The 23,743-nt window shown below is 51.2% G+C and overlaps 1 protein-coding gene across 1 annotated transcript in view; it reads right to left on the bottom strand.

The window, feature by feature from the left end:
• LOC115472526 (degenerin deg-1-like) overlaps window positions 1-23,743 on the bottom strand; it is a 217,745-nt gene that overhangs the window by 68,356 nt on the left and 125,646 nt on the right. The window contains exons 6-7 of the mRNA XM_030206818.1: window positions 14,007-14,127; window positions 13,681-13,753 (exon numbers count right to left, since the gene is read on the bottom strand). Of these exons, the coding sequence (XP_030062678.1) occupies window positions 13,681-13,753; window positions 14,007-14,127 (194 nt within the window). The remainder of the gene's footprint in view (window positions 1-13,680; window positions 13,754-14,006; window positions 14,128-23,743) is intronic.

Genomic DNA, 23,743 nt, shown 5'->3' with positions numbered 1-23,743 from the left:
GCCTGGGCTACCAGGGCCTGAAGCTCACTGACTCTACGAGCTGAAGTAACTGCCACCAAGAAAATGACCTTCCAGGTCAAGTACTTCAGATGGCAGGAGTTCAGTGGCTCAAAAGGAGGTTTCATCAGCTGGGTGAGAACGACATTGAGATCCCATGACACTGTAGGAGGTTTGACGGGGGGCTTTGACAAAAGCAAACTTCTCATGAAGCGAACAACTAAAGGCTGTCCTGAGATCGGCTTACCTTCCACACGGTAATGGTATGCACTGATTGCGCTAAGGTGAACCCTTACAGAGTTGGTCTTGAGACCAGACTCAGACAAATGCAGAAGGTATTCAAGCAGGGTCTGTGTAGGACAAGAGCGAGGATCTAGGGCCTTGCTGTCACACCAGACGTCAAACCTCCTCCGTAGAAAGAAGTAACTCCTCTTAGTGGAATCTTTCCTGGAAGCAAGCAAGATACGGGAGACACCCTCTGACAGACCCAAAGAGGCAAAGTCTATGCTCTCAACATCCAGGCTGTGAGAGCCAGGGACTGGAGGTTGGGATGCAGAAGCGCCCCTTCGTCCTGTGTGATGAGGGTCGGAAAACACTCCGATCTCCACGGTTCTTCGGAGGACAACTCCAGAAGAAGAGGGAACCAGATCTGACGCGGCCAAAACGGAGCAAACAGAATCATGGTGCCTCGGTCTTGCTTGAGTTTCAACAAAGTCTTCCCCACCAGAGGTATGGGAGGATAAGCATACAGTAGACCTTCCCCCCAGTCCAGGAGGAAGGCATCCGATGCCAGCCTGCCATGGGCCTGAAGTCTGGAACAGAATTGAGGGACCTTGTGGTTGGCCTGAGATGCAAAGAGATCCACCAAGGGGGTGCCCCACACCTGGAAGATCTGCCGCACTACCCTGGAATTGAGCGACCACTCGTGAGGTTGCATGATCCTGCTCAACCTGTCGGCCAGACTGTTGTTTACGCCTGCCAGGTATGTGGCTTGGAGCAACATGCCGTAACGGCGAGCCCACAGCCACATGCTGACGGCTTCCTGACACAGGGGGCGAGATCTGGTGCCCCCCTGCTTGTTGATGTAATACATGGCAACCTGGTTGTCTGTCTGAATTTGGATAATTTGGTGGGACAGCCGATCTCTGAAAGCCTTCAGAGCGTTCCAGACCGCTCGTAACTCCAGGAGATTGATCTGCAGATCGCGTTCCTGGAGGGACCAGCTTCCTTGGGTGTGAAGCCCATCGACATGAGCTCCCCACCCCAGGAGAGACGCATCCGTAGTCAGCACTTTTTGTGGCTGAGGAATTTGGAAAGGACGTCCCAGAGTCAAATTGGACCAAATCGTCCACCAATACAGGGATTTGAGAAAACTCGTGGACAAGTGGATCACGTCTTCTAGATCCCCAGCAGCCTGAAACCACTGGGAAGCTAGGGTCCACTGAGCTGATCGCATGTGAAGGCGGGCCATGGGAGTCACATGAACTGTGGAGGCCATGTGGCCCAGCAATCTCAACATCTGCTGAGCTGTGATCTGCTGGGACGCTCGCACCCGCGAGACGAGGGACAACAAGTTGTTGGACCTCGTCTCTGGGAGATAGGCACGAGCCGTCCGAGAATCCAGCAGAGCTCCTATGAATTCGAGTCTCTGTACTGGGAGAAGATGGGACTTTGGATAATTTATCACAAACCCCAGTAGCTCCAGGAGGCAAATAGTCATCTGCATGGACTGTAGAGCTCCTGCCTCGGATGTGTTCTTCACCAGCCAATCGTCGAGATAGGGGAACACGTGCACTCCCAGCCTGCGAAGCGCCGCTGCTACTACAGCCAAGCACTTCGTGAACACTCTGGGCGCAGAGGCGAGCCCAAAGGGTAGCACACAGTACTGGAAGTGACGTGTGCCCATCTGAAATCGCAGATACTGTCTGTGAGCTGGCAGTATCGGGATGTGCGTGTAGGCGTCCTTCAAGTCCAGAGAGCATAGCCAATCGTTTTCCTGAATCATGGGGAGAAGGGTGCCCAGGGAAAGCATCCTGAACTGTTCCTTGACCAGATATTTGTTCAGGGCCCTTAGGTCTAGGATGGGACGCATCCCCCCTGTTTTCTTTTCCACAAGGAAGTACCTGGAATAGAATCCCAGCCCTTCTTGCCCGGATGGCACGGGCTCGACCGCATTGGCGCTGAGAAGGGCGGAGAGTTCCTCTGCAAGTACCTACTTGTGCTGGAAGCTGTAAGATTGAGCTCCCGGTGGGCAATTTGGAGGTTTGGAGGCCAAATTGAGGGTGTATCCTTGCCGGACTATTTGAAGAACCCAACGGTCGGAGGTTATAAGAGGCCACCTTTGGTGAAAAACTTTCAACCTCCCCCTGACCAGCAGATCGCCCAGCACTGACACGTTGATGTCGGCTATGCTCTGCTGGAGCCAGTCAAAAGCTCGCCCCTTGCTTTTGCTGGGGAGCCGTGGGGCCTTGCTGAGGCGCACGCTGCTGACGAGAGCGAGCGCGCTGGGGCTTAGCCTGGGCTGCAGGCTGTCGAGAAGGAGGATTGTACCTACGCTTACCAGAAGAGTAGGGAACAGTCTTCCTTCCCCCATAAAAACGTCTACCTGAGGAGGTAGATGCTGAAGGCTGCCGGCGGGAGAACTTGTCGAAAGCGGTATCCCGCTGGTGGAGCTGCTCTACCACCTGTTCGACTTTCTCTCCAAAATATTGTCCGCTCGGCAAGGGGAGTCCGCAATCCGCTGCTGGATCCTATTCTCCAGGTCGGAGGCACGCAGCCATGAGAGTCTGCGCATCACCACACCTTGAGCAGCGGCCCTGGATGCAACATCAAAGGTATCATATACCCCTCTGGCCAGGAATTTTCTGCACGCCTTCAGCTGCCTGACCACCTCCTGAAATGGCTTGGCTTGCTCAGGAGGGAGCTTGTCCACCAAGCCCGCCAACTGCCGTACATTGTTCCGCATATGTATGCTCGTGTAGAGCTGGTAAGACTGGATTTTGGCCACGAGCATAGAAGAATGGTAGGCCTTCCTCCCAAAGGAGTCTAAGGTTCTAGAGTCCTTGCCCGGGGGCGCCGAAGCATGCTCCCTAGAACTCTTAGCCTTCTTTAGGGCCAGATCCACCACACCAGAGTCGTGAGGCAACTGAGTGCGCATCAGCTCTGGGTCCCCATGGATCCGGTACTGGGACTCGATCTTCTTGAGAATGTGGGGATTACTTAATGGCTTGGTCCAGTTCGCCAGCAATGTCTTTTTTAGGACATGATGCATGGGTACTGTGGACGCTTCCTTAGGTGGAGAAGGATAGTCCAAGAGCTCAAGCACCAAAAATAGGGAGAGAAAAAACCCGTACCGAGGCCTCAAAAAAGGCCTACCCTGAAAGCGAAAGGAAACTTACGCGGGGCAAAATCTGGAAGCATGGGAAAGGGGTAAAGACGGAAAGGTCCTTTTTTTTTTTCAGCGAAAATTGCGAAGATGCGTGAGGGTTGACTTTGAGGGGCGCGAAACGGCGCAAAACACGACCGTCCCGAGCACGGACAAAAGAAGACTGATGAACATGAGCCGGTTCAGGCGGGAAGACGGCCGCGCATGCGCGGTGCGCATCGGCGCGCGAGGACTAGCAAAGGCCTTTGCTAGTAAAGTTTTCCGATTGGAGGGGCTGCCGTGGACGTCACCCATCAGTGAGAACAAGCAGCCTGCTTGTCCTCGGACAAAAGCTTAATACATATCCAATCTTCCTTTTTCTTTTTCTTTGTGACCTCAGTTGTGCACACCGCCAAGAATCAATAATGGCGATAGAACCTGCACATATTTCTTCACTGGTTCACATTTTTCACCTTATTTCTATATATTTACTCCTTTATTTATTTTATATCTTATTTATGTAAATTATCAAATACTCAGTGAGATATTTCGGACCCAGGGGCTGTTGTTATCGCCCAACATGCACGTTTCGCCCTATCATAGGGCTGTTTCAAGGACTGGCCCCTACATAAAATGAAAAAATATATATTAAAACCACAACCTCCCTTCTATGGTTCGTCAGTAGAAATACATGCTGTTAAATTCCTCTACTGACCCTCCGTTTTACCTTTCACCGTTTCAGCGCCAGCTCAGCTTTGAACTATTGGGATCTTCCCCTACAAAGCTGGCGTCGTCGTCTCTTATCACCACTTTTTAATGTTTTTGTAGGTCTGACATCACCCACCTACGTTTTGAACCCCTACTGGACAGAAAAACCCTAACCAAATTTACATAAGGGACGCCCACTCTAACTCATCATTTAAACCAAAGGGCATAACTGATTGCAACATAAATATGTAACGCTGTTCTTTAAAATTAAGTAATCTATTTATTGAGCCCCCCTCCGCCCCTACTGTTAAATGTTCCAAAATCCTCCACCTAATATCCTCCACCCGATGTTCCTTCTGACTCCAGTGGTCAACCAATGGTGCCTGGTCAGATTTAGTGGCAATGCGGGATTTGTGTTTAGTAAGTTTTATCTTAATAGGGCGCGAGCTTCTCCCTACATACACTAATTTACAAGGGCATTCAATCATATATATTACATTCTTAGTATTGCAGTCAGTATTATCCCAAGCCCTGATCTTCATACCATTAGGGGCACACCACTCTGGCCCCTTTATCGCCAAACTGCACCATTGGCACCTACCACATATATTTTGTTGCCCTTCTCCACCCCTCTTCCTTACTTCATGAAACTTATTAGGTGCTAACCACTCCCCTATCGTTTTTCCCCTAGTGTAAGATATCAGGGGGAGATCCTGGAAACATGGTTCTCCGAGGACAAGCAGGCTGCTTGTTCTCACGACTGGGTGACGTCCGCGGCAGCCCCCACCAACCGGAAAAAAGCTTTGCGGGACGGTCGGCACGCAGGGCACGCCCACCGCGCATGCGCGGCCGTCTTCCCGCCCTGTGCGCGACCGCTCCCGCCAGTTCCTTTTTTTCCGCGTCTGGAGAGAGTCGTGCCCGCCGCTCTCTCTGATTCAGCCGCCGGATTTTCGATCGCGTTTACGCCGATCGTGCTTTTTCTTTGTTTATTTCGGTTTAGTTACCGTCCGGTTTCTTTTTAAAAAAAAAAAAAAAAGAAACCATGCGCGTGTGGAGCACGCGCTCCCTTTTTTCCCTCGCTTCCAGCGGGGACGCTGCGTTGCGGCCTAGTGGCCGCACGGTCGTTTTCCTTTTCGTGGTGTGATTTCAGCCACCATTGACGACTTTGACTTCGCCGACGCGGATTTTTCCGTCGATGTCCTCGAAGGTCCCGAGTGGATTTAAAAAGTGTGGTCGCTGCGGCCGGCCGATCTCGCAGACCAACACCCACGCTTGGTGCCTCCAGTGCCTCGGGCCGGAGCACAATATCAAGTCGTGTTCTCTGTGTCTCGGTCTCCGGAAACGGACTCAGGTTGCGAGGCAAGTTCTGCGGGACCGTCTTTTTGGAACTTGCGCCGGCCCCTCGACGTCGACCTCGAAGGCATCGGTATCGACGCCCGGCCCTTCGGTACCGGTATCGATGCCCGAGACATCGGCACCGATGGCAGCGACCCCAGGAGAACAGGTCCCGTCGGCCCGCCGGTCCTCCGGTGAGAGTGGGGGTGAGAGGCCGCGTGGGCAGTCGGCCCGGTCACTCCCTCAACTCGTGGGCCACGGGACCCGAACCCTGTCTGACCCGGTACCTCGAGACCGAGGGGGATCGACCTCCTCCTCCTCCATGCCTTCCGGCGCCGGTGACGGGCATCGTAAGAAAGATAAGAAGCGTCGTCACCGGTCGCCCTCGGTGCATCCGGATATCAGAGAGGAGGCGACGCCGAAGCGTCATCGTCGAGAGGAGAGGTCTCCGTCGGTTGTGGCGGTACCGACGCGTCGGGGTTCCGGCACCTCGGTGCCGTCTCCTGGCCCCCAGCAGCTTCTGGCGCCGACACCCCTACCGGCCCCACCGCCTTTCCCGGCAGCGGTCCTGGACGAGTGCCTCAGAGCCATCCTTCCGGGGATCCTGGAAGGGCTGATGCGCCAGGCTGTGCCGGCGCCGGGGGTGCTTGCGCCCTCGGCGCCGATGACTGTGGCGCCGGCGAGCTCTAGCCCGGCGCCGGGGCTGTCGACACCGCCGCCGCTTGCGGTGCCGGTCTCGACCGCCACGCAGGTGGAGTCCCCGTCGACGTCGATGGAGGGAGCTCCGTCCCCGCCGGCGCGGGAGTCCACCGCTCGACGACACCGAGACCTTGGTGCCTCGACGTCGAGCCGGGCCCGGTTCAGGACTCAGCTACATGAGCCTATGTCCGACACCGAGGATGAGGACTCGTGGGGGGAAGAGGAGGACCCTAGATATTTCTCCTCAGAGGAGTCTACGGGCCTTCCCTCGGACCCCACGCCTTCACCGGAGAGGAAACTCTCACCTCCTGAGAGTCTCTCCTTTGCCTCCTTTGTGCGGGATATGTCTATTAGCATTCCCTTCCCCGTGGTCTCTGTGGAAGAGCCGAGGGCCGAGATGCTCGAGGTCCTCGACTATCCATCACCACCTAGAGAGTCCTCCACGGTGCCGCTGCACAATGTCCTTAAGGAGACGCTGCTTCGGAACTGGGTGCGACCATTAACTAACCCCACCATTCCCAAGAAAGCAGAGTCCCAGTACAGGATCCACTCCGACCCAGAGCTAATGCGGCCACAATTGCCCCATGACTCAGCGGTCGTGGATTCTGCTCTCAAGAGGGCACGGAGTTCGAGGGATACCGCCTCGGCGCCCCCGGGGCGGGAGTCTCGCACTCTGGACTCGTTTGGGAGGAAGGCCTACCAATCCTCCATGCTCGTGACCCGCATCCAATCATACCTGCTCTATATGAGCATTCACATGCGGACCTATGTGCAGCAACTGGCGGACCTGGTCGAGAAGCTCCCGCCGGAGCAGTCCAGGCCTTATCAGGAGGTGGTCAGGCAGCTGAAGGCGTGCAGAAAGTTCCTGTCCAGGGGTATCTATGACACCTGTGACGTGGCATCTCGTGCTGCGGCCCAAGGTATAGTGATGCGCAGGCTCTCATGGCTGCGTGCCTCTGACCTGGACAACCGCACCCAGCAGAGGCTGGCCGACGTCCCTTGCCGGGGGGATAACATTTTTGGTGAGAAGGTCGAGCAGATGGTGGACCAACTGCATCAGCGGGAAACCGCTCTCGACAAGCTCTCCCACCGGGCGCCTTCAGCATCCACCTCCACAGGTGGACGTTTTTCCCGGGCCCGGCAGGCTGCACCCTATTCTTTTGCGAAGCGTAGGTACAACCAGCCGGCCCGAAGGCCTCGCCAGGCACAGGGACAGCCCCAGCGCGCTCGTTCTCGTCAACAGCGTGCGCCTAAGCAGCCCCCTGCGCCTCCACAGCAAAAGCCGGGGACGGGCTTTTGACTGGATCCACGGGAACATAGCCGCCCTACAAGTGTCCGTACCGGACGATCTGCCGGTCGGAGGGAGGTTAAAATTTTTTCACCAAAGGTGGCCTCTCATAACCTCCGACCAGTGGGTTCTCCAAATAGTGCGGTGCGGATACGCCCTGAATTTGGCCTCCCTGCCTCCAAATTGTCCTCCGGGAGCTCAGTCTTTCAGCTCCCATCACAAGCAGGTACTTGCAGAGGAACTCTCCGCACTTCTCAGCGCCAATGCGGTCGAGCCCGTACCACCCGGGCAGGAAGGGCAGGGATTCTATTCCAGGTACTTCCTTGTGGAAAAGAAAACAGGGGGGATGCGTCCCATCCTAGACCTGAGAGGCCTGAACAAATTCCTGGTCAAAGAAAAGTTCAGGATGCTTTCCTTGGGCACCCTTCTGCCAATGATTCAGAAAAACGATTGGCTATGTTCCCTGGATTTAAAGGACGCATATACTCACATACCGATACTGCCAGCTCACAGACAGTATCTCAGATTCCGCCTGGGCGCACGGCACTTTCAGTATTGTGTGCTGCCCTTTGGGCTCGCCTCTGCCCCACGAGTGTTTACCAAGTGCCTCGTGGTGGTAGCGGCCTACCTACGCAAGCTGGGAGTGCACGTGTTCCCATATCTCGACGATTGGCTGGTCAAGAACACCTCGGAGGCAGGAGCCCTCCGGTCCATGCAGTGCACTATTCAGCTTCTGGAGCTGCTGGGGTTTGTGATAAATTACCCAAAGTCCCATCTCCAGCCAACCCAGTCTCTGGAATTCATAGGAGCTCTGCTGAATACCCAGACGGCTCAGGCCTACCTTCCCGAAGCGAGGGCCACCAATCTCCTGGCCCTGGCTTCGCAGACCAGAGCGTCTCAGCAGATCACAGCTCGGCAGATGTTGAGACTTCTGGGTCATATGGCCTCCACAGTTCATGTGACTCCCATGGCTCGTCTTCACATGAGATCTGCTCAATGGACCCTAGCTTCCCAGTGGTTCCAAGCCACCGGGAATCTAGAAGATGTCATCCGCCTCTCCACCAGTTGCCGCACTTCACTGCTCTGGTGGACCATCCGGACCAATTTGACACTGGGACGTCCATTTCAAATTCCACAGCCCACGAAAGTGTTGACGACGGATGCATCTCGCCTGGGGTGGGGAGCTCATGTCGATGGGCTTCACACCCAGGGTCTGTGGTCCCTCCAGGAAAAGGATCTGCAGATCAACCTCCTGGAGCTCCGAGCGATCTGGAACGCACTGAAGGCTTTCAGAGATCGGCTGTCCTGCCAAATTATCCAAATTCGGACAGACAATCAGGTTGCAATGTATTACGTCAACAAGCAGGGGGGCACCGGATCTCGCCCCCTGTGTCAGGAGGCCGTCGGGATGTGGCGTTGGGCGTGTCGGTTCGGCATGCTCCTCCAAGCCACGTACCTGGCAGGCGTAAACAACAGTCTGGCCGACAGACTGAGCAGAGTCATGCAACCGCACGAGTGGTCGCTCCACGCCAGAGTGGTACGCAAGATCTTCCGAGAGTGGGGCACCCCCTCGGTGGACCTTTTCGCCTCTCAGACCAACCACAAGCTGCCTCTGTTCTGTTCCAGACTTCAGGCACACGGCAGGCTAGCGTCGGACGCTTTTCTCCTCCATTGGGGGACCGGCCTCCTGTATGCTTATCCTCCCATACCTTTGGTGGGGAAGACCTTACTGAAGCTCAAGCAAGACCGCGGCACCATGATTCTGATAGCGCCCTTTTGGCCCCGTCAGATCTGGTTCCCTCTTCTTCTGGAGTTGTCCTCCGGGGAACCGTGGAGATTGGAGTGTTTTCCGACTCTCATCTCGCAGAACGACGGAGCGTTGCTGCACCCCAACCTTCAGTCCCTGGCTCTCACGGCCTGGATGTTGAGGGCGTAGACTTCACTGCGTTGGGTCTGTCTGAGGGTGTCTCCCGGGTCTTGCTTGCCTCTAGGAAGGATTCCACTAAAAAGAGTTACTTTTTCAAGTGGAGGAGGTTTGTAGTGTGGTGTGAGAGCAAGGCACTAGAACCTCGTTCTTGCCCTGCACAGAACCTGCTTGAATACCTTCTGCACTTATCAGAGTCTGGCCTCAAGACCAACTCAGTAAGGAATCACCTTAGTGCGATTAGTGCTTACCATTATCGTGTGGAAGGTAAAGCCATCTCTGGAGAGCCTTTAGTCGTTCGATTCATGAGAGGCTTGCTTTTGTCAAAGCCCCCTATCAAGCTTCCTACTGTGTCATGGGATCTCAACGTCGTCCTCACCCAGCTGATGAAATCTCCTTTTGAGCCACTGAATACCTGCCATCTGAAGTACTTGACCTGGAAGGTCATTTTCTTGGTGGCAGTTACTTCCGCTCGTAGGGTCAGTGAGCTTCAAGCCCTAGTAGCTCATGCTCCATATACCAAATTTCATCACAACAGAGTAGTGCTCCGTACCCACCCAAAGTTCCTGCCGAAGGTGGTGTCGGAGTTCCATCTTAACCAGTCAATTGTCTTGCCAACATTCTTTCCCAGGCCGCATACCCGCCCTGCTGAACGTCAGTTGCACACATTGGACTGCAAGAGAGCATTGGCCTTCTACTTGGAGCGGACACAGCCCAACAGACAGTCCGCCCAATTGTTTATTTCTTTCGACCCTAACAGGCTAGGGGTCGCTGTCGGGAAACGCACCATCTCCAATTGGCTAGCAGATTGCATTTCCTTCACTTACGCCCAGGCTGGGCTGACTCTTCAGGGTCATGTCACGGCTCATAGTGTCAGAGCCATGGCAGCGTCGGTGGCCCACTTGAAGTCAGCCACTATTGAAGAGATCTGCAAGGCTGCGACGTGGTCATCTGTCCACACATTCACATCTCATTACTGCCTCCAGCAGGATACCCGACGCGACAGTCGGTTCGGGCAGTCGGTGCTGCAGAATCTGTTTGGGGTGTAAATCCAACTCCACCCTCCAGGACCCGAATTTATTCTGGTCAGGCTGCACTCTCAGTTAGTTGTTCTTCGTAGGTCAATTTCTGTTGTACCCTCGCCGTTGCGAGGTTCAATTGACCTGGGTTCTTGTTTTGAGTGAGCCTGAGAGCTAGGGATACCCCAGTCGTGAGAACAAGCAGCCTGCTTGTCCTCGGAGAAAGTGAATGATACATACCTGTAGCAGGTGTTCTCCGAGGACAGCAGGCTGATTGTTCTCACCTACCCTCCCTCCTCCCCTTTGGAGTTGTGTTTTCATCTTTTGCTAGTCATTCAACTGGCGGGAGCGGTCGCGCACGGGCGGGAAGACGGCCGCGCATGCGCGGTGGGCGTGCCCTGCGTGCCGACCGTCCCGCGAAGCTTTTTTTCCGGTTGGTGGGGGCTGCCGCGGACGTCACCCAGTCGTGAGAACAATCAGCCTGCTGTCCTCGGAGAACACCTGCTACAGGTATGTATCATTCACTATATAGCTGAACAACATGCCAATGTATTCTTATCACCCGGGCCACCCTCTGAGCCACCTCAGTATAAGGAAACACACATGTCAAAACCTCTTGAATCTCGGAGGCTTTATCCTGAAGTAGCAATGATCTTTGTGCAATCAATAAATAGATTACTTAATTTTAAAGAACAGCGTTACATATTTATGTTGCAATCAGTTATGCCCTCTGGTTTAAATGGTGAGTTAGAGTGGGCGTCCCTTATGTAAATTTGGTTAGGGTTTTTCTGTCCAATAGGGGTTCAAAACGTAGGTGGGTGACGTCAGACCTACAAAAACATTAAAAAGTGGTGATAAGAGATGCCACTGCCATCTTTGTAGGGGAAGAACCCAATAGTTCAAAGCTGAGCTGGCGCTGAAACGGCGAAAGGTAAAACGGAGGGTCAGTAGAGGAACTTAACAGCATGTATTTCTACTGACGAACCGTAGAAGGGAGGTTGTGGTTTTAATATATATTTTTTCATTTTATGTAGGGGCCAGTCCTTGAAACAGCCCTATGATAAAGCGAAACGTGCATGTCGGGCGATAACATCAGCCCCTGGGTCCGAAATATCTCACTAAGATGAGTATTTGATAATTTACATAAATAAGATATAAAATAAATAAAGGAGTAAATATATAGAAATAAGGTGAAAAATGTGAACCAGTGAAGAAATATGTGCAGGTTCTATCGCCATTATTGATTCTTGGCGGTGTGCACAACTGAGGTCACAAAGAAAAAGAAAAAGGAAGATTGGATATGTATTAAGCTATTGATGGAAGAAGTGTGGTGGTGAAGAATTGAGGTGGTGGGAATGAACTGTAGTGATATGAGTGCTTTATTATTTTAACAGCTGACTGTCACTCGGAGGACCTGAGCCAGGTGCACTCATTTTTGTAACTGTTTGGTTTGATGCAGGTCTTGCTAGGAAGCTAGGGGAGAGGGTAGGGGAAACTGGGTATTAGATTAACCATGGGTTGTTATATAGTTGTCTTCCCAGGATGGTAGACAGCCAATGGGAATGAAAAAAAGCAAACTTGGAATATGGAGTGATATCCTGCAAGCAGTTATGCTATATGGTTGGTGGTGGGGATATATCTTTCACAGTGGGGAGAGGAATAGCTAGGTGGATAGAATGAGCTGACTGGAGTTTTTCATCTCACCTACTATATTGCTGTGTTACTCAGACCTCAGATAGGCATAAATAATCCATCCTTCTTTAATTATTGCTTGGTGTTCTGATGCTAGATACACTATCTAACCATCCAGAAGTTTTTCCGCTCTTCAGCTACAATATTTTTGTCATTTCTAATATTTTAGGTCAGATATGCTCGGGGTCTTGATGAGTGGAGGCTAACCACCTGCACACATTGAGGGGCATAATTGAACAAAAACGTCTATCTCCATGGGCGTTTATCTCTGAGAACGGGTCCGTGAAGGGGTGGACCGAACCGTATTTTTGAAAAAAATAGACGTCCATGTTTTATCCGACAATTTGTGAGCTGGGCGTTTTTGTTTTTCAGTGATAATGGAAAATGAAAGCGCCCAGCTCAAAAACGAATAAATCCAAGGCATTTGTTCGTGGGAGGGGCCAGGAGTCGTAGTGCACTGGTCCCCCTCACATGCCAGGACACCAACCGGGCACCCTAGGGGGCACTTTTACAAAAACAAAAAAAAAAAGGTAAAAGAGCTCCCAGGTGCATAGCACCCTTCCCTTGGGTGTTGAGCCCCCCAAATCCCCCTCAAAACCCACCGCCCACAAGTCTACACCATTACTATAGCCCTAAGGGGTGAAGGGGGGCACCTACATGTGGGTACAGTGGGTTTGGGGGCGGTTTGGAGGGCTCCCATTTACCAGCACAAGTGTAACAGGTGGGGGGGGGGGGGGTGGGCCTGGGTCCACCTGCCTGAAGTCCACTGCACCCCCTAATAACTGCTCCAGTGACCTGCATACTTCTGCCAGGGAGGTGGGTATGACATTTGAGGGTGAAAATAAAAAGTTGTGAAATGGCATATTTTGTGGTGGGAGGGGGTTTGTGACCACTGGGGGAGTCAGGGGAGGTCATCCCCGATTCCCTCCAGTGGTCATCTGGTCATTTAGGGCACTTTTTGGGGCCTTATTCGTGGAAAAACAGGGTCCAGGAAAAGTGCCCTAAATTCTCGCTAAAAATGCATATTTTTCTTCCATTATCGGCGAAAGGCGCCCATCTCTGATTGCCCGATAACCACGCCCCAGTTCCGCCTTCACCACGCCTTCGACACGCCCCCATCAACTTTGTCCGCATCCGCGACGGAGTGCAGTTGAAAACGTCCAAATTCGGCTTTCGATTATACCGCTTTATTCGTTTTTGTGAGATAAACGTCTATCTCCCGATTTGGGTCGCAATATAGGCGTTTTTCTTTTTCAATTATAAGCTGGATTGTCTCCCTTCTGCATCAAGACCAGATCATACAAATTAAGTAGTCAGAGTCCCAGTCTGACACATATTCCCGATCAGTCAATTTTTCAGCTTAGTCTGTGTATTTATCTTCCCCTTTGAGGACCTTGCTACTTGTTCTATCCCATTCACTTCCTGATAAAACTACAGCATTCAATCTATGAGGTCAGGGCCCTGAACATGAAATGAGATTGTCTGTTCCTTCTGAAAGTGTTCTGCATAAAGACAGCTATGGCATATGAGTTTTGTATGCTGTAATATCATACAGGCAGCCATGAGAGTTTGGGAGTGAGGAGGGGGACTCTTAGGATATGTTGCAGGTGCTCTTGAAGTATCTACATTTGCAATGAAGAGTCACAGAACTTACATGCACTGCAGTGGGCAATGACAGTTCAGATCATCGTGGGCAAATTTGAATTCGTAAAGTTCGACACAGTCTCCTAGGAATAAAAGAAACGCTTTTAAACAATTGCAGTAGAAAGTCTGACTTCTAATTGGTCTCTTTCTTTTCAATCCATTTATTCCAAAAAGTTAACAGGTAATGCAATTAATTGCAATTTTGAATCATATTGGAATTTTAAAATGTTTTCCATTCATAGGTGTGGACCTTCCATTTTCTTGATGCCACAATAAAACAGCAAAACCTTCTTCTTCTTTTTTTTTTTTTGTTGTATGTCCAGCAGAAGGACTTACTGACTCCAGGAGTGCTGAGGTTGCACTTGGTATAGTGCAGTTCTTTGGGTGAGGCAAATTCCCAGTGACTGCAGCCGCAGTTCTCCATGATGCTTTGCTGAGCACAGGTCCGTTTGCAGGCCTAAGGGAAACAGGGAAACAAAAGAACTGATTGAAAGAACAAGAGAGCCATTGCCTATCTACAAAGCCTTCTTAATCCCAAACCTTTCCACTGTGAAGGGAGTTAGCTGGCTAGATCAGTCAGGGTGAAATGATCTCTACAGAGCTACTGGTGTGGGGGCGAAAAGGGAATATCTGCATTATATATATATATATATATATATATATATATATATATATATAGATCAAAACTTGAAAAGTCATCACAATCTTTTGATCGGTTGTGTCATCCATGAATTAAAATCCTGCTGAAGGACCTAAGAATTATAGAGGTATCAAATATATACAGCTATGAATAAGGCTAATTTTATTTAGCTGGTAAGTGGTAATCCTTCCAGGTTAATCAATTCTAAGTTCTTTGTGTCATGGGCCAGGAAGGGTGAGCCCCTGTGTCGCAGCCGAATTTACATTGCCTAACTAACTCAGAGGCTAGGTAGTCCCTGACTGGCGGCAGGTGAGTCACATCCAGGCTAGGATAAAAGCTGGCCAAGTCTTGAGGGTCACCAGGAGAGTATGGAGTGCTGTAATGGAGGCCAACAGCAGTCGAGCTGGTCCAGATACCAACAATGATACTGAAGAGACCCAAGAAAGTGCAAACAATCCTGGAGGTCAGGGCAGGCAGCAATCAAGGCGTGGTCAGGCAAGCAAGAGTCAGGGCAGGCAGAGGTCCAGAGAAATCCAAGAGACAAGCTGGGGTCTGAGCTGAGAAATCAATCTGAGGAAGGGAGCAGGAACACGAACAGGCGGGCTGGACAGACAGACTGGAACAAGGGCAGGCAGGCTAGAGAGACTTGGAACAAGGGCAGGCTTAGCAACTTGTACCAGGCAAAAGCTAGGAGACCTGTTGCAGAAGTAGTAGCGCTTTAGAAATGTCAAGTAGTAGTAGTAGTAGAGCAGAAGAGTCTTAAGGTTCCTTATATGGGCTCCAGCTCACTGTAACCAGCTGGTTTAAAACATTTTTTAAAGGTACCTTGGTGCTCCTGAGGCTTTGGGCAAGCCCTGGGAGCATTTTGATTGAGGTGCCTTATCGGTGATATTGTGCCACAAAGAACGCACTTTTAGCACGAGTTGCGGCCATTCCAGGCCATTTTTAGGCGCAGGAAGCCTGGGAAAGTGAGGCAGAAGAGGTCCTGGCTCTGGTCGCAGCCTTGTGTTGCACCAATGTCATTCGCATGCATGTGAGGTGATGTGGAGTGAGTGACATTCAGCGGCCGCATCATCAGCGCACGCGTGGAAGAAACAGGGAAGGTCTGATGACTCTGGGAAGTTTCTGGAGCTATAAAAAAACCCTGAACCACCAATTATTTGTTAAAATAAATGCCTGAGGGTTCTTTTTATTGTGGGCATAATTTATGTCGTAAATTGCATCTTATTGGTGATCGCGCATGAGCGGGTAAGCCCACGTTTTAGAGCAGTGGTTGCTGAGAATTAGGGGGGGGGAGCCTGGTGAAGTGTCCAGAAAGCCTGATTTTGGCGAGATGTTTCGCTCATGTGTGTTTAATGCAGGGAGACTGGTACAGAGACCTGTTCTTTTTATTAAATATAAAAAATATAATTTGAGAATTTTAAAAGACATAAGGTGGCCAGAGAAGGTGCTGAGAGGTCTCTTATGTGTGCTGTGTGGTTGCTAGGTAACAGCAAGACAGCAGAAGCTTGCGTTTAATAGAAATGGTATAGAGTTAAAAATAAAATTCCCAAATGTTGCCAAAGTTAAAATGTTTTGATAAAAGCAAAGTTTAATATTTGCTAACCTGAATTAGTGAGGTTTAATACAAAAACGAAGCTTATAAATATCATTTTAATAAGGTTTAAAAGTAGCTTCTGTCATCCTGTTTACAAGCCATGTAAGCTGCAAGTTGATTGGCTGCACCACTACTCTCTGAAGGAACCTGTGACTCAGAACTGTTTGTAACAATTTCCAGCCTCACTGGATAACGAAACTTGCCAATTCCGAGATAAAACCGCAGAATTGGGCTAGCCTAGTTCCTGCTCCCCCCCCCCCCAACAGGATTTTTTGAAAGTCTGCAGGTCACGGCTTTGTGGGCTTTTTTGCCATGGGTTGGGTGCTTTTTTATCGCCACAGCTGCGGGTTGGCTGCTTTTAACTGGTCGCTTTCTTATTGGTCCTAATTGGACCAATAAGAGGCCAAGGGAGGTGGGATCTGGCCCTCTTTAAATTGCTGACATCCCGCGCCACTCTCCTCTGCCTCTCTCTCTCTGAATCTGAACTTGTCTGAAGAACTCTGATGCCGCACAGCGCTTCTTTCAGACCGAAGGCGGGGGAGACAGACAGTCATGGATGGTGTTGGTTCTGGTGGCGTGTCCCCTCCTGGTCTGCTCTCTGACTCAGAGAGCAGATCATCAGAAGGGGAACCCACGGCTGCTAGCAGAGAGGAGGCGGCAGAAAACAGTGCAGTACAGCACAACAGAGAGAGTGAGTCAGGTCGGGAGCAGGGGGAGACAGCTGGAGCAGAGGGGGAGAGAGCTGGAGCTGAAGGGGCCTGCAACGACGCATCATTGTGGGGATGGGGAATGGGACCGACCTGTGGTACACTAGGCAGCATCGACGATGGCGTCAGACTCGGCAAGTGCGAGCAAGTCATCGAGTAACATCTCCCCTCCCCAGTCCCTTCCCTCCCCTCCCTAAACATACCTCAGCACTTCCTGGTGGTGTAGTGGGACAGAAAAGATTCCCACGCTTTCCTGCCCACTGCTGCTGATCTGCTGCTTGCTCCAGCCTTTTCTTTAAAATGACTGCTGTGGCTGTTGCAGAGGACTGTGGCAGAGCCGGAGACTTCAAGCGGCGGCCTTACGAGACTTCCGCAGAACTCTTATGAGGCCACTTATTGAAGTCGCCACTGCAATCCTCCGCAGCAGCCATTTTAAAGAAGAAGCAGGACCAAGCATCAGATCAACAGCAGTGGGCACTAGGGCAGAAAAGAGTGGGGATCTCTCCTGCCCCACTAGAGTACTGGGGTATGTTCAGGAAGGGAGGGCACCCAGGGCTGGAGCAAGGAGGTTGGATGAAAACAGGAGATGGGATGAGGTCAAAACGTTGAGGCCAATTTGGTTTGGTCTCCTTCCCCTCCCCTGCTCAGCCGTCATCCAAGTACACTCAAAACAAAGCCAACAAACCTGCTGTACCCACGTTGTCATTCTTTATTGTTGGTAGCATTTTTATTTAGTCTCATTTATATTTTCAAGGATGCCAGCTTGTGCAGCATACGGATGTACACAGAGGAAGTATACAATTTGTTATAAATCATAATCAGTGTGTCATTTAGAGGGCTTGGTTATAGGGACACCCTAGCATGTGTTGAATTCATGAAGAGATTTTTATCTCCTGGTAAAGGGCCACTAAAACAGACATCACGTTATGAGAATCAGGTGCTCAACATTCAGAGTTTCTATTTATTTACTTATTATTTATGACATTTATATCCCACATTAAACATGATTTAGCTTGAAACCTGGGAGCATGTAATTTTTTTTTTCCTGTGCCCAGATCAAAAGAGAAAGATGGTTTGTGTGAACTTGCTCCTTTTGTTTTGTGGAATGCAGTGGTATATTATAAAAATGCACTTAATATTGTTTATTATTACTATTTATAAGAGAGAGATTGAATATAGATGCATCCTGGGAATAATGATGGCTAAGGGAAAGCAGCAGTAGAAGAGTTGGAGCTGAATGGCATTTATGTTTTCCAAATGGTGATGCATAGCTTGATGGGGTGTCCTTGTTTTAAGACCAGAGTAAATCATTTCTTAGCTTCTTGTATAAAATCAAATAGGAACAAATCTGGTGGAGGGGAAATAAGTCAGCATGAGTTCAGCAAACAAAATCTAGTCTTTAAACTATTAGATGCCTGATGTTGGTGTGGGAGGTGGAGGATGTCTGATGCTGGCTCCTAGGAGGGCAAACATGGAGGGAGGAAGAGAAAAGAGAAAATGCAGTACAGTCTCAGCCTGTAAAAATAGACACTTGCCTTGCTGTTGCTGCTGAGTGGATAGATGGATGATTATGCTGATTTTGATGTTGATTATGATTATGCTGCTGATCATTATGATGATTACAATATTAATCTTTATATCAACCTTATTAATATTGGGCTACTTGTGGGTTATAAAAATTTTAAGCTGAGAGTAACTGAAAGAAGCAGGAGCTTCTGATAGTGTGTGTGAATCAGAGAAAGGAAAACATATTATTTAATAGTATTTGACTAGTATCCTGTTAGAGTTCTAACTAGCTAAGGAGAAGAGTACATACAGGTTTTGTTTTAAAAAGTAATTTTGGTGAAAGATCTGTATCTTCATATGTTGAGAAGAAAAGAAAGAGAGTGAGGTAATTGTTTGAATGATAATCTAAAATAGATCTAATCAAACGATAGATCATTGAATATCCATGGAATTATAGAAATATTCTGTAGAAATTATTTAAAGTTAATCACATTTTCTGAGTAAGAAAATTTGAAGTGTAGCTATATAGTTAATTAGAGATTCATCCTAACAAGAGTATTTTACTAATTTGATAGTTTTCTAAAATAAACCTAAAATGATCAGAGCTAATATAAATATTTGACAAACAGGGAAGTGAACTTATTGTACAGTTCAGTTCAGAACTATAAGAAAGATTCTCTTAGTGTACTGACTGTTGGAGATAACAGAGAAACCATACAGAAATTAAGAAAAGTTTGGATGGTTAGTGAATAGAAAATCATATCAGATGTTTGATAGATTTTAAATTAATAAATAATTCTCTTTAAAGAAGATTTAAAAGGAAGCTTCCATATCATCATGCTGATCAATCCATAGACTGGTGGGTTGTGTCCATCTACCAGCAGGTGGAGATAGAGAGCAAACTTTTGCCTCCCTATATGTGGTCATGTGCTGCCGGAAACTCCTCAGTATGTTCTCTATCTCAGCAGGTGGTGGTCACACACAGCAGCAGCTCTGGCTAGGTCTCCAAGCCTAATTTTTAGGTTTTGTTGAGTACCTGGGGTTGAGGGCTCTTCTTGAGCAAGTGCAAACCTGGTGGCGCCAGGTCCCTCCTTTTCTCCCCCCTCCCGCTGGCTCCGTTAAAAAAAAAAAATAATAAAAAAAATTTTGAACGTCCTTAAAGGCGTTTATTTCGACGTTTATTTAAACGTTTATTGCAGCTACTCACTGGGACACCAGGTCGTTACAGCTCGGAGCGGAAAGCAGGTAATTTTTACCTTTTTATAGCGGGCAGGGGGTTCCCCGATTGATCTCCACATGGCCTATGGCGTCGGAGGGCGAGGGCGCAAAGAGTCGCTCCCCTGATCGCTTGGGCGCTTCTAGAGGGGATGCGGGGGTCTTAAAGTCTGATTCGCCCTTGTTGGGTGACAGTTTCGTGACCGATGAGTGTCCCGGTCCTTCCTCCGGTGTGGCGGTTTTTCCCGCCATAAACGCCCATCCCCCGCTGCTCGCCTCCGCCATCTTGGCCGGCCACGCGGCTCGGACGGCTTCTTCTTGGGCCGCCCTTGAGGTGGGAGACATTAATGCCATGAACGCCCTTAATTTGGGCGACGGCACAAAAGTGGCTAAAGTTAAGCGCCGTTCTTCCCGCGTGGCTCCTTCGCGGAGTGTCGCGCCGGACGCCATCTTGGATGCGCAGCATGTCTCTCCCCCGCTCTTGCGAGCGCCGGTTGAGGGTGCGTCTAGGGCTGTAGCCCAGGCTGCGGAAGTGCACAGTCTGGGGGGTTTCTCCCCCGAGTTTGTTTTGCTGCTGCATCAGGCCTTCCTTATGCAAAACGCTGCCCCTGCTCCCTCGTCTGGTAAAGAGGTTGAGGCCCCCGGAGGTAAACGCCCTCGGGTTGATTCCCAGGCCTTGGAGGACTTTGTCTCCTCCGATGTAGATGAGGGCAGCGTGTCTGAGTTCTCCCAACGGTCCTTTGCGGATTCCTTGGAGGAGACGGATCCCCGCTCGCATGGAGCGGATGACCCCTCTGCAGCGCGGCTCTTTAGCTCAGAGGATTTACCCAACCTGTTAGTGCAGGCCATGGGCATTTTGAAGATTTCCTCTCCGGAGGACGTCTCTCCCTCAGCCCCTGTTGGCTCTGCCATTATGCTGGGGACGAAGCGCCCGCCTAGAACCTTCCACGTGCATGATGCCATGCACACCTTAATTTCGGCTCAATGGGATGTCCCGGAAGCGAGCCTTAAAGTGGCTAGGGCTATGTCCCGCCTCTATCCTTTGCCTGAAAGTGAACGTGAGGCCTATCTGTGGCCTACCGTGGATTCTTTAATCACTGCGGTGACTAAGAAAACGGCGTTGCCGGTGGAAGGTGGCACGGCCCTAAAGGACGCCCAAGACAGAAGATTGGAGGCGGCCTTAAGGTCGTCCTTTGAGGCGGCTGCTTTGTTTGCAGGCCTCAGTTTGCGGCTCCTATGTGGCCAGGGCGTGCCTGACTATGGTGCAGCGGGCTTCCCCCTCGGATCATTCCTTGAGGGCTGATTGGCCGGCCCTGGAATCGGGCTTAGCCTATTTGGCAGACTTGCTGTATGATGTCTTGAGGGCCTCAGCTAAAGGCATGGCTCAGACAATCTCTGCGCGGCGGTGGCTTTGGCTGAAGCATTGGTCTGCTGACCACGCCTCTAAATCCCGCCTGGCTAGATTGCCTTTTAAAGGCAAGCTGCTCTTTGGGGTCGAGCTGGACAAAATCGTGACCGATCTCGGCACGTCTAAGGGCAAGAAGTTACCAGAGGTCAGGGCTCGGGCTAGTACTCGCCCCGGTACCTCCAGAGGACGGTTTCAGGAAGCCCGTCGGTACCGCCCGGGCAGGTCGGGCTCCTCTGCCCCCTCTTCCTTCAAGAGGAACTTCTCCCCCAAGCAGCATTCCTTTCGCAGAGACCGCCGTCCCGGAGGTGCTCCCTCCGGTCCTCCCCCAGGGTCTCGTACCCAATGACGGGGCCTTGGTCCACGCCCCAGTGCAGATTGGAGGACGGCTGTCCTCGTTTCTGGGCGAGTGGACCACAATAACTTCAGACGCTTGGGTGCTGGAAGTCATCAGAGACGGCTACAAGCTAGAGTTCTGCCGACCCTTAAGAGACGGGTTTGTACTCTCTCCCTGCAAGTCTCCGGTCAAAGCTGTGGCAGTGCAGCAGACCTTGGACAATCTGATCCGCCTGGGTGCAGTCGTTCCGGTGCCAGAAAATCAGCTTGGCAAGGGGCGTTACTCCATTTACTTTGTGGTACCAAAGAAAGGAGGTTCTGTACGGCCTATCCTCGACCTCAAAGGGGTCAATCGGGCCTTGAAAGTTCGGCACTTTCGCATGGAGACTCTCCGCTCTGTTATAGCGGCAGTGAAGGCAGGGGAGTACCTGGCATCCTTGGACATCAAGGAAGCGTACTTGCATATTCCCATCTGGCCTCCTCATCAACGCTTTCTGCGTTTTGCAGTCCTGGGCCGACACTTCCAGTTCAGAGCCCTCCCGTTCGGGTTGGCTACTGCTCCGCGGACCTTCTCCAAAGTAATGGTGGTCATCGCGGCCTTCCTGAGGAAGGAAGGAGTACAAGTCCATCCTTATCTGGACGACTGGTTGATCCGAGCCCCCTCTTATGCAGAGTGCGGCAAAGCTGTGAACCGGGTGGTTGCTCTTTTGAGCTCCCTGGGGTGGATCATCAACTGGGAGAAAAGCCAGCTGCGCCCAACTCAGTCCCTGGAGTATCTGGGAGTTCGATTCGACACCCAAGTGGGCAGAGTGTTCCTGCCAGACAATCGGATTGTCAAGCTTCAGGCTCAGGTGGACCAGTTCCTAGTAGCCTCTCCTCTTCGTGCTTGGGACTATGTGCAGCTATTGGGCTCTATGACGGCCACGATGGAAGTAGTGCCCTGGGCCAGGGCTCATATGAGACCACTACAATTCTCTCTGCTGCAGCGCTGGACTCCGATGTCGGAGGATTATGCTGTGCGCCTTCCCTTGGACCCAGCAGTGCGCAAGGCGCTGAGCTGGTGGACGCAGACAGACAAGTTGTCTGCAGGAATGCCTCTGGTGACCCCGGAGTGGATTGTCGTCACGACGGACGCCTCTTTGTCGGGCTGGGGAGCCCACTGCTTGGGAAGGACAGCGCAGGGGCTCTGGTCTCCTGCAGAGGCAAAGTGGTCTATCAACCTCCTGGAACTCAGAGCCATTCGGTTGGCGCTTTTGGAGTTCATCCCGGTACTGGCGTTGAAGCCAGTACGGGTCCTGTCGGACAATGCCACGGCTGTGGCCTATGTCAACCGCCAGGGAGGTACCAAGAGCGCCCCTCTAGCCAAGGAGGCCATGAATCTATGCCAGTGGGCGGAAGCGAACCTGGAACAGCTGTCAGCGGCCCACATTGCCAGAGTCATGAATGTCAAGGCGGACTTTCTCAGTCGCCATACCTTGGATCCCGGAGAGTGGCAGCTATCTGCTCAGGCGTTCTTGGACATCACGAAGCGCTGGGGCCAGCCGAGCCTAGATCTGATGGCGTCATCGGCCAATTGCCAAGTGCCACGCTTTTTCAGCAGAGGACGGGACCCTCGATCCCTGGGAGTAGATGCTCTTCTCCAACAGTGGCCGACACAAGAGCTTCTCTATGTGTTCCCGCCCTGGCCCATGTTGGGCAGGGTGCTAGACCAGGTGGCAAAGCATTCGGGCCGGATAATCCTGGTGGGTCCGGACTGGCCCAGACGTCCCTGGTATGCGGACTTGATCAGGCTCTCAGTGGACGATCCTCTGCGGCTGCCAGTGGAGCAGGGTCTGTTACATCAGGGTCCCATGGTGATGGAGGATCCCTCCCCCTTTGGTCTTACGGCCTGGCTATTGAGTGGCAGCGTCTGAGGAAGAAGGGCTTCTCAGACAAGGTCATCGCCACTATGCTGAGAGCGAGGAAGCGCTCTACTTCTACTGCTTACGCCAGGGTTTGGCGTACCTTTGCAGCGTGGTGTGAAGCAGGCTCATTTTCTCCATTCACTGCTCCAATTTCTTCAGTGTTGGCATTCCTGCAAGAAGGTCTGGAGAAAGGCCTGTCGCTCAGTTCCCTTAAAGTCCAGGTAGCGGCCCTGGCTTGCTTCAGGGGCCGCCTGAAGGGTGCTTCCCTGGCTTCGCAGCCAGATGTGGTGCGTTTTCTCAAGGGAGTTAATCACCTGCGCCCTCCTCTGCACTCGGTGGTGCCTGCGTGGAATCTCAACCTGGTGCTAAGAGCGTTACAGAAGCCGCCTTTTGAACCCTTGTCGAGGGCATCTCTGAAAGACCTGACGTTGAAAGCAGTCTTTTTGGTGGTTATCACTTCAGCCAGAAGAGTTTCCGAGCTCCAGGCACTCTCATGTCGAGAGCCTTTTCTGCAGTTCACTGAGGCAGGAGTGACTATTCGCACAGTGCCTTCCTTCCTGCCCAAGCTTGTTTCTCGCTTCCATATGAATCAGCAGCTCTGTCTCCCTTCCTTTCGTAGGGAGGACTACCCAGAGGAATACTCTGCTCTCAAATATCTGGATGTGAGACGAGTTATCATCAGATACTTGGAAGTGACCAATGATTTCCGGAAATCGGATCATCTGTTTGTCCTGTTTGCAGGTCCTTGTAAGGGTCTGCAGGC

The sequence above is a fragment of the Microcaecilia unicolor genome, chromosome 6 (assembly GCF_901765095.1).
Source record: "Microcaecilia unicolor chromosome 6, aMicUni1.1, whole genome shotgun sequence".
Lineage (NCBI taxonomy): Eukaryota > Metazoa > Chordata > Amphibia > Gymnophiona > Siphonopidae > Microcaecilia > Microcaecilia unicolor.
The sequence above is the reverse complement of the archived record's forward strand: the minus strand, read 5'-3'. Positions and strand labels throughout refer to the sequence as shown.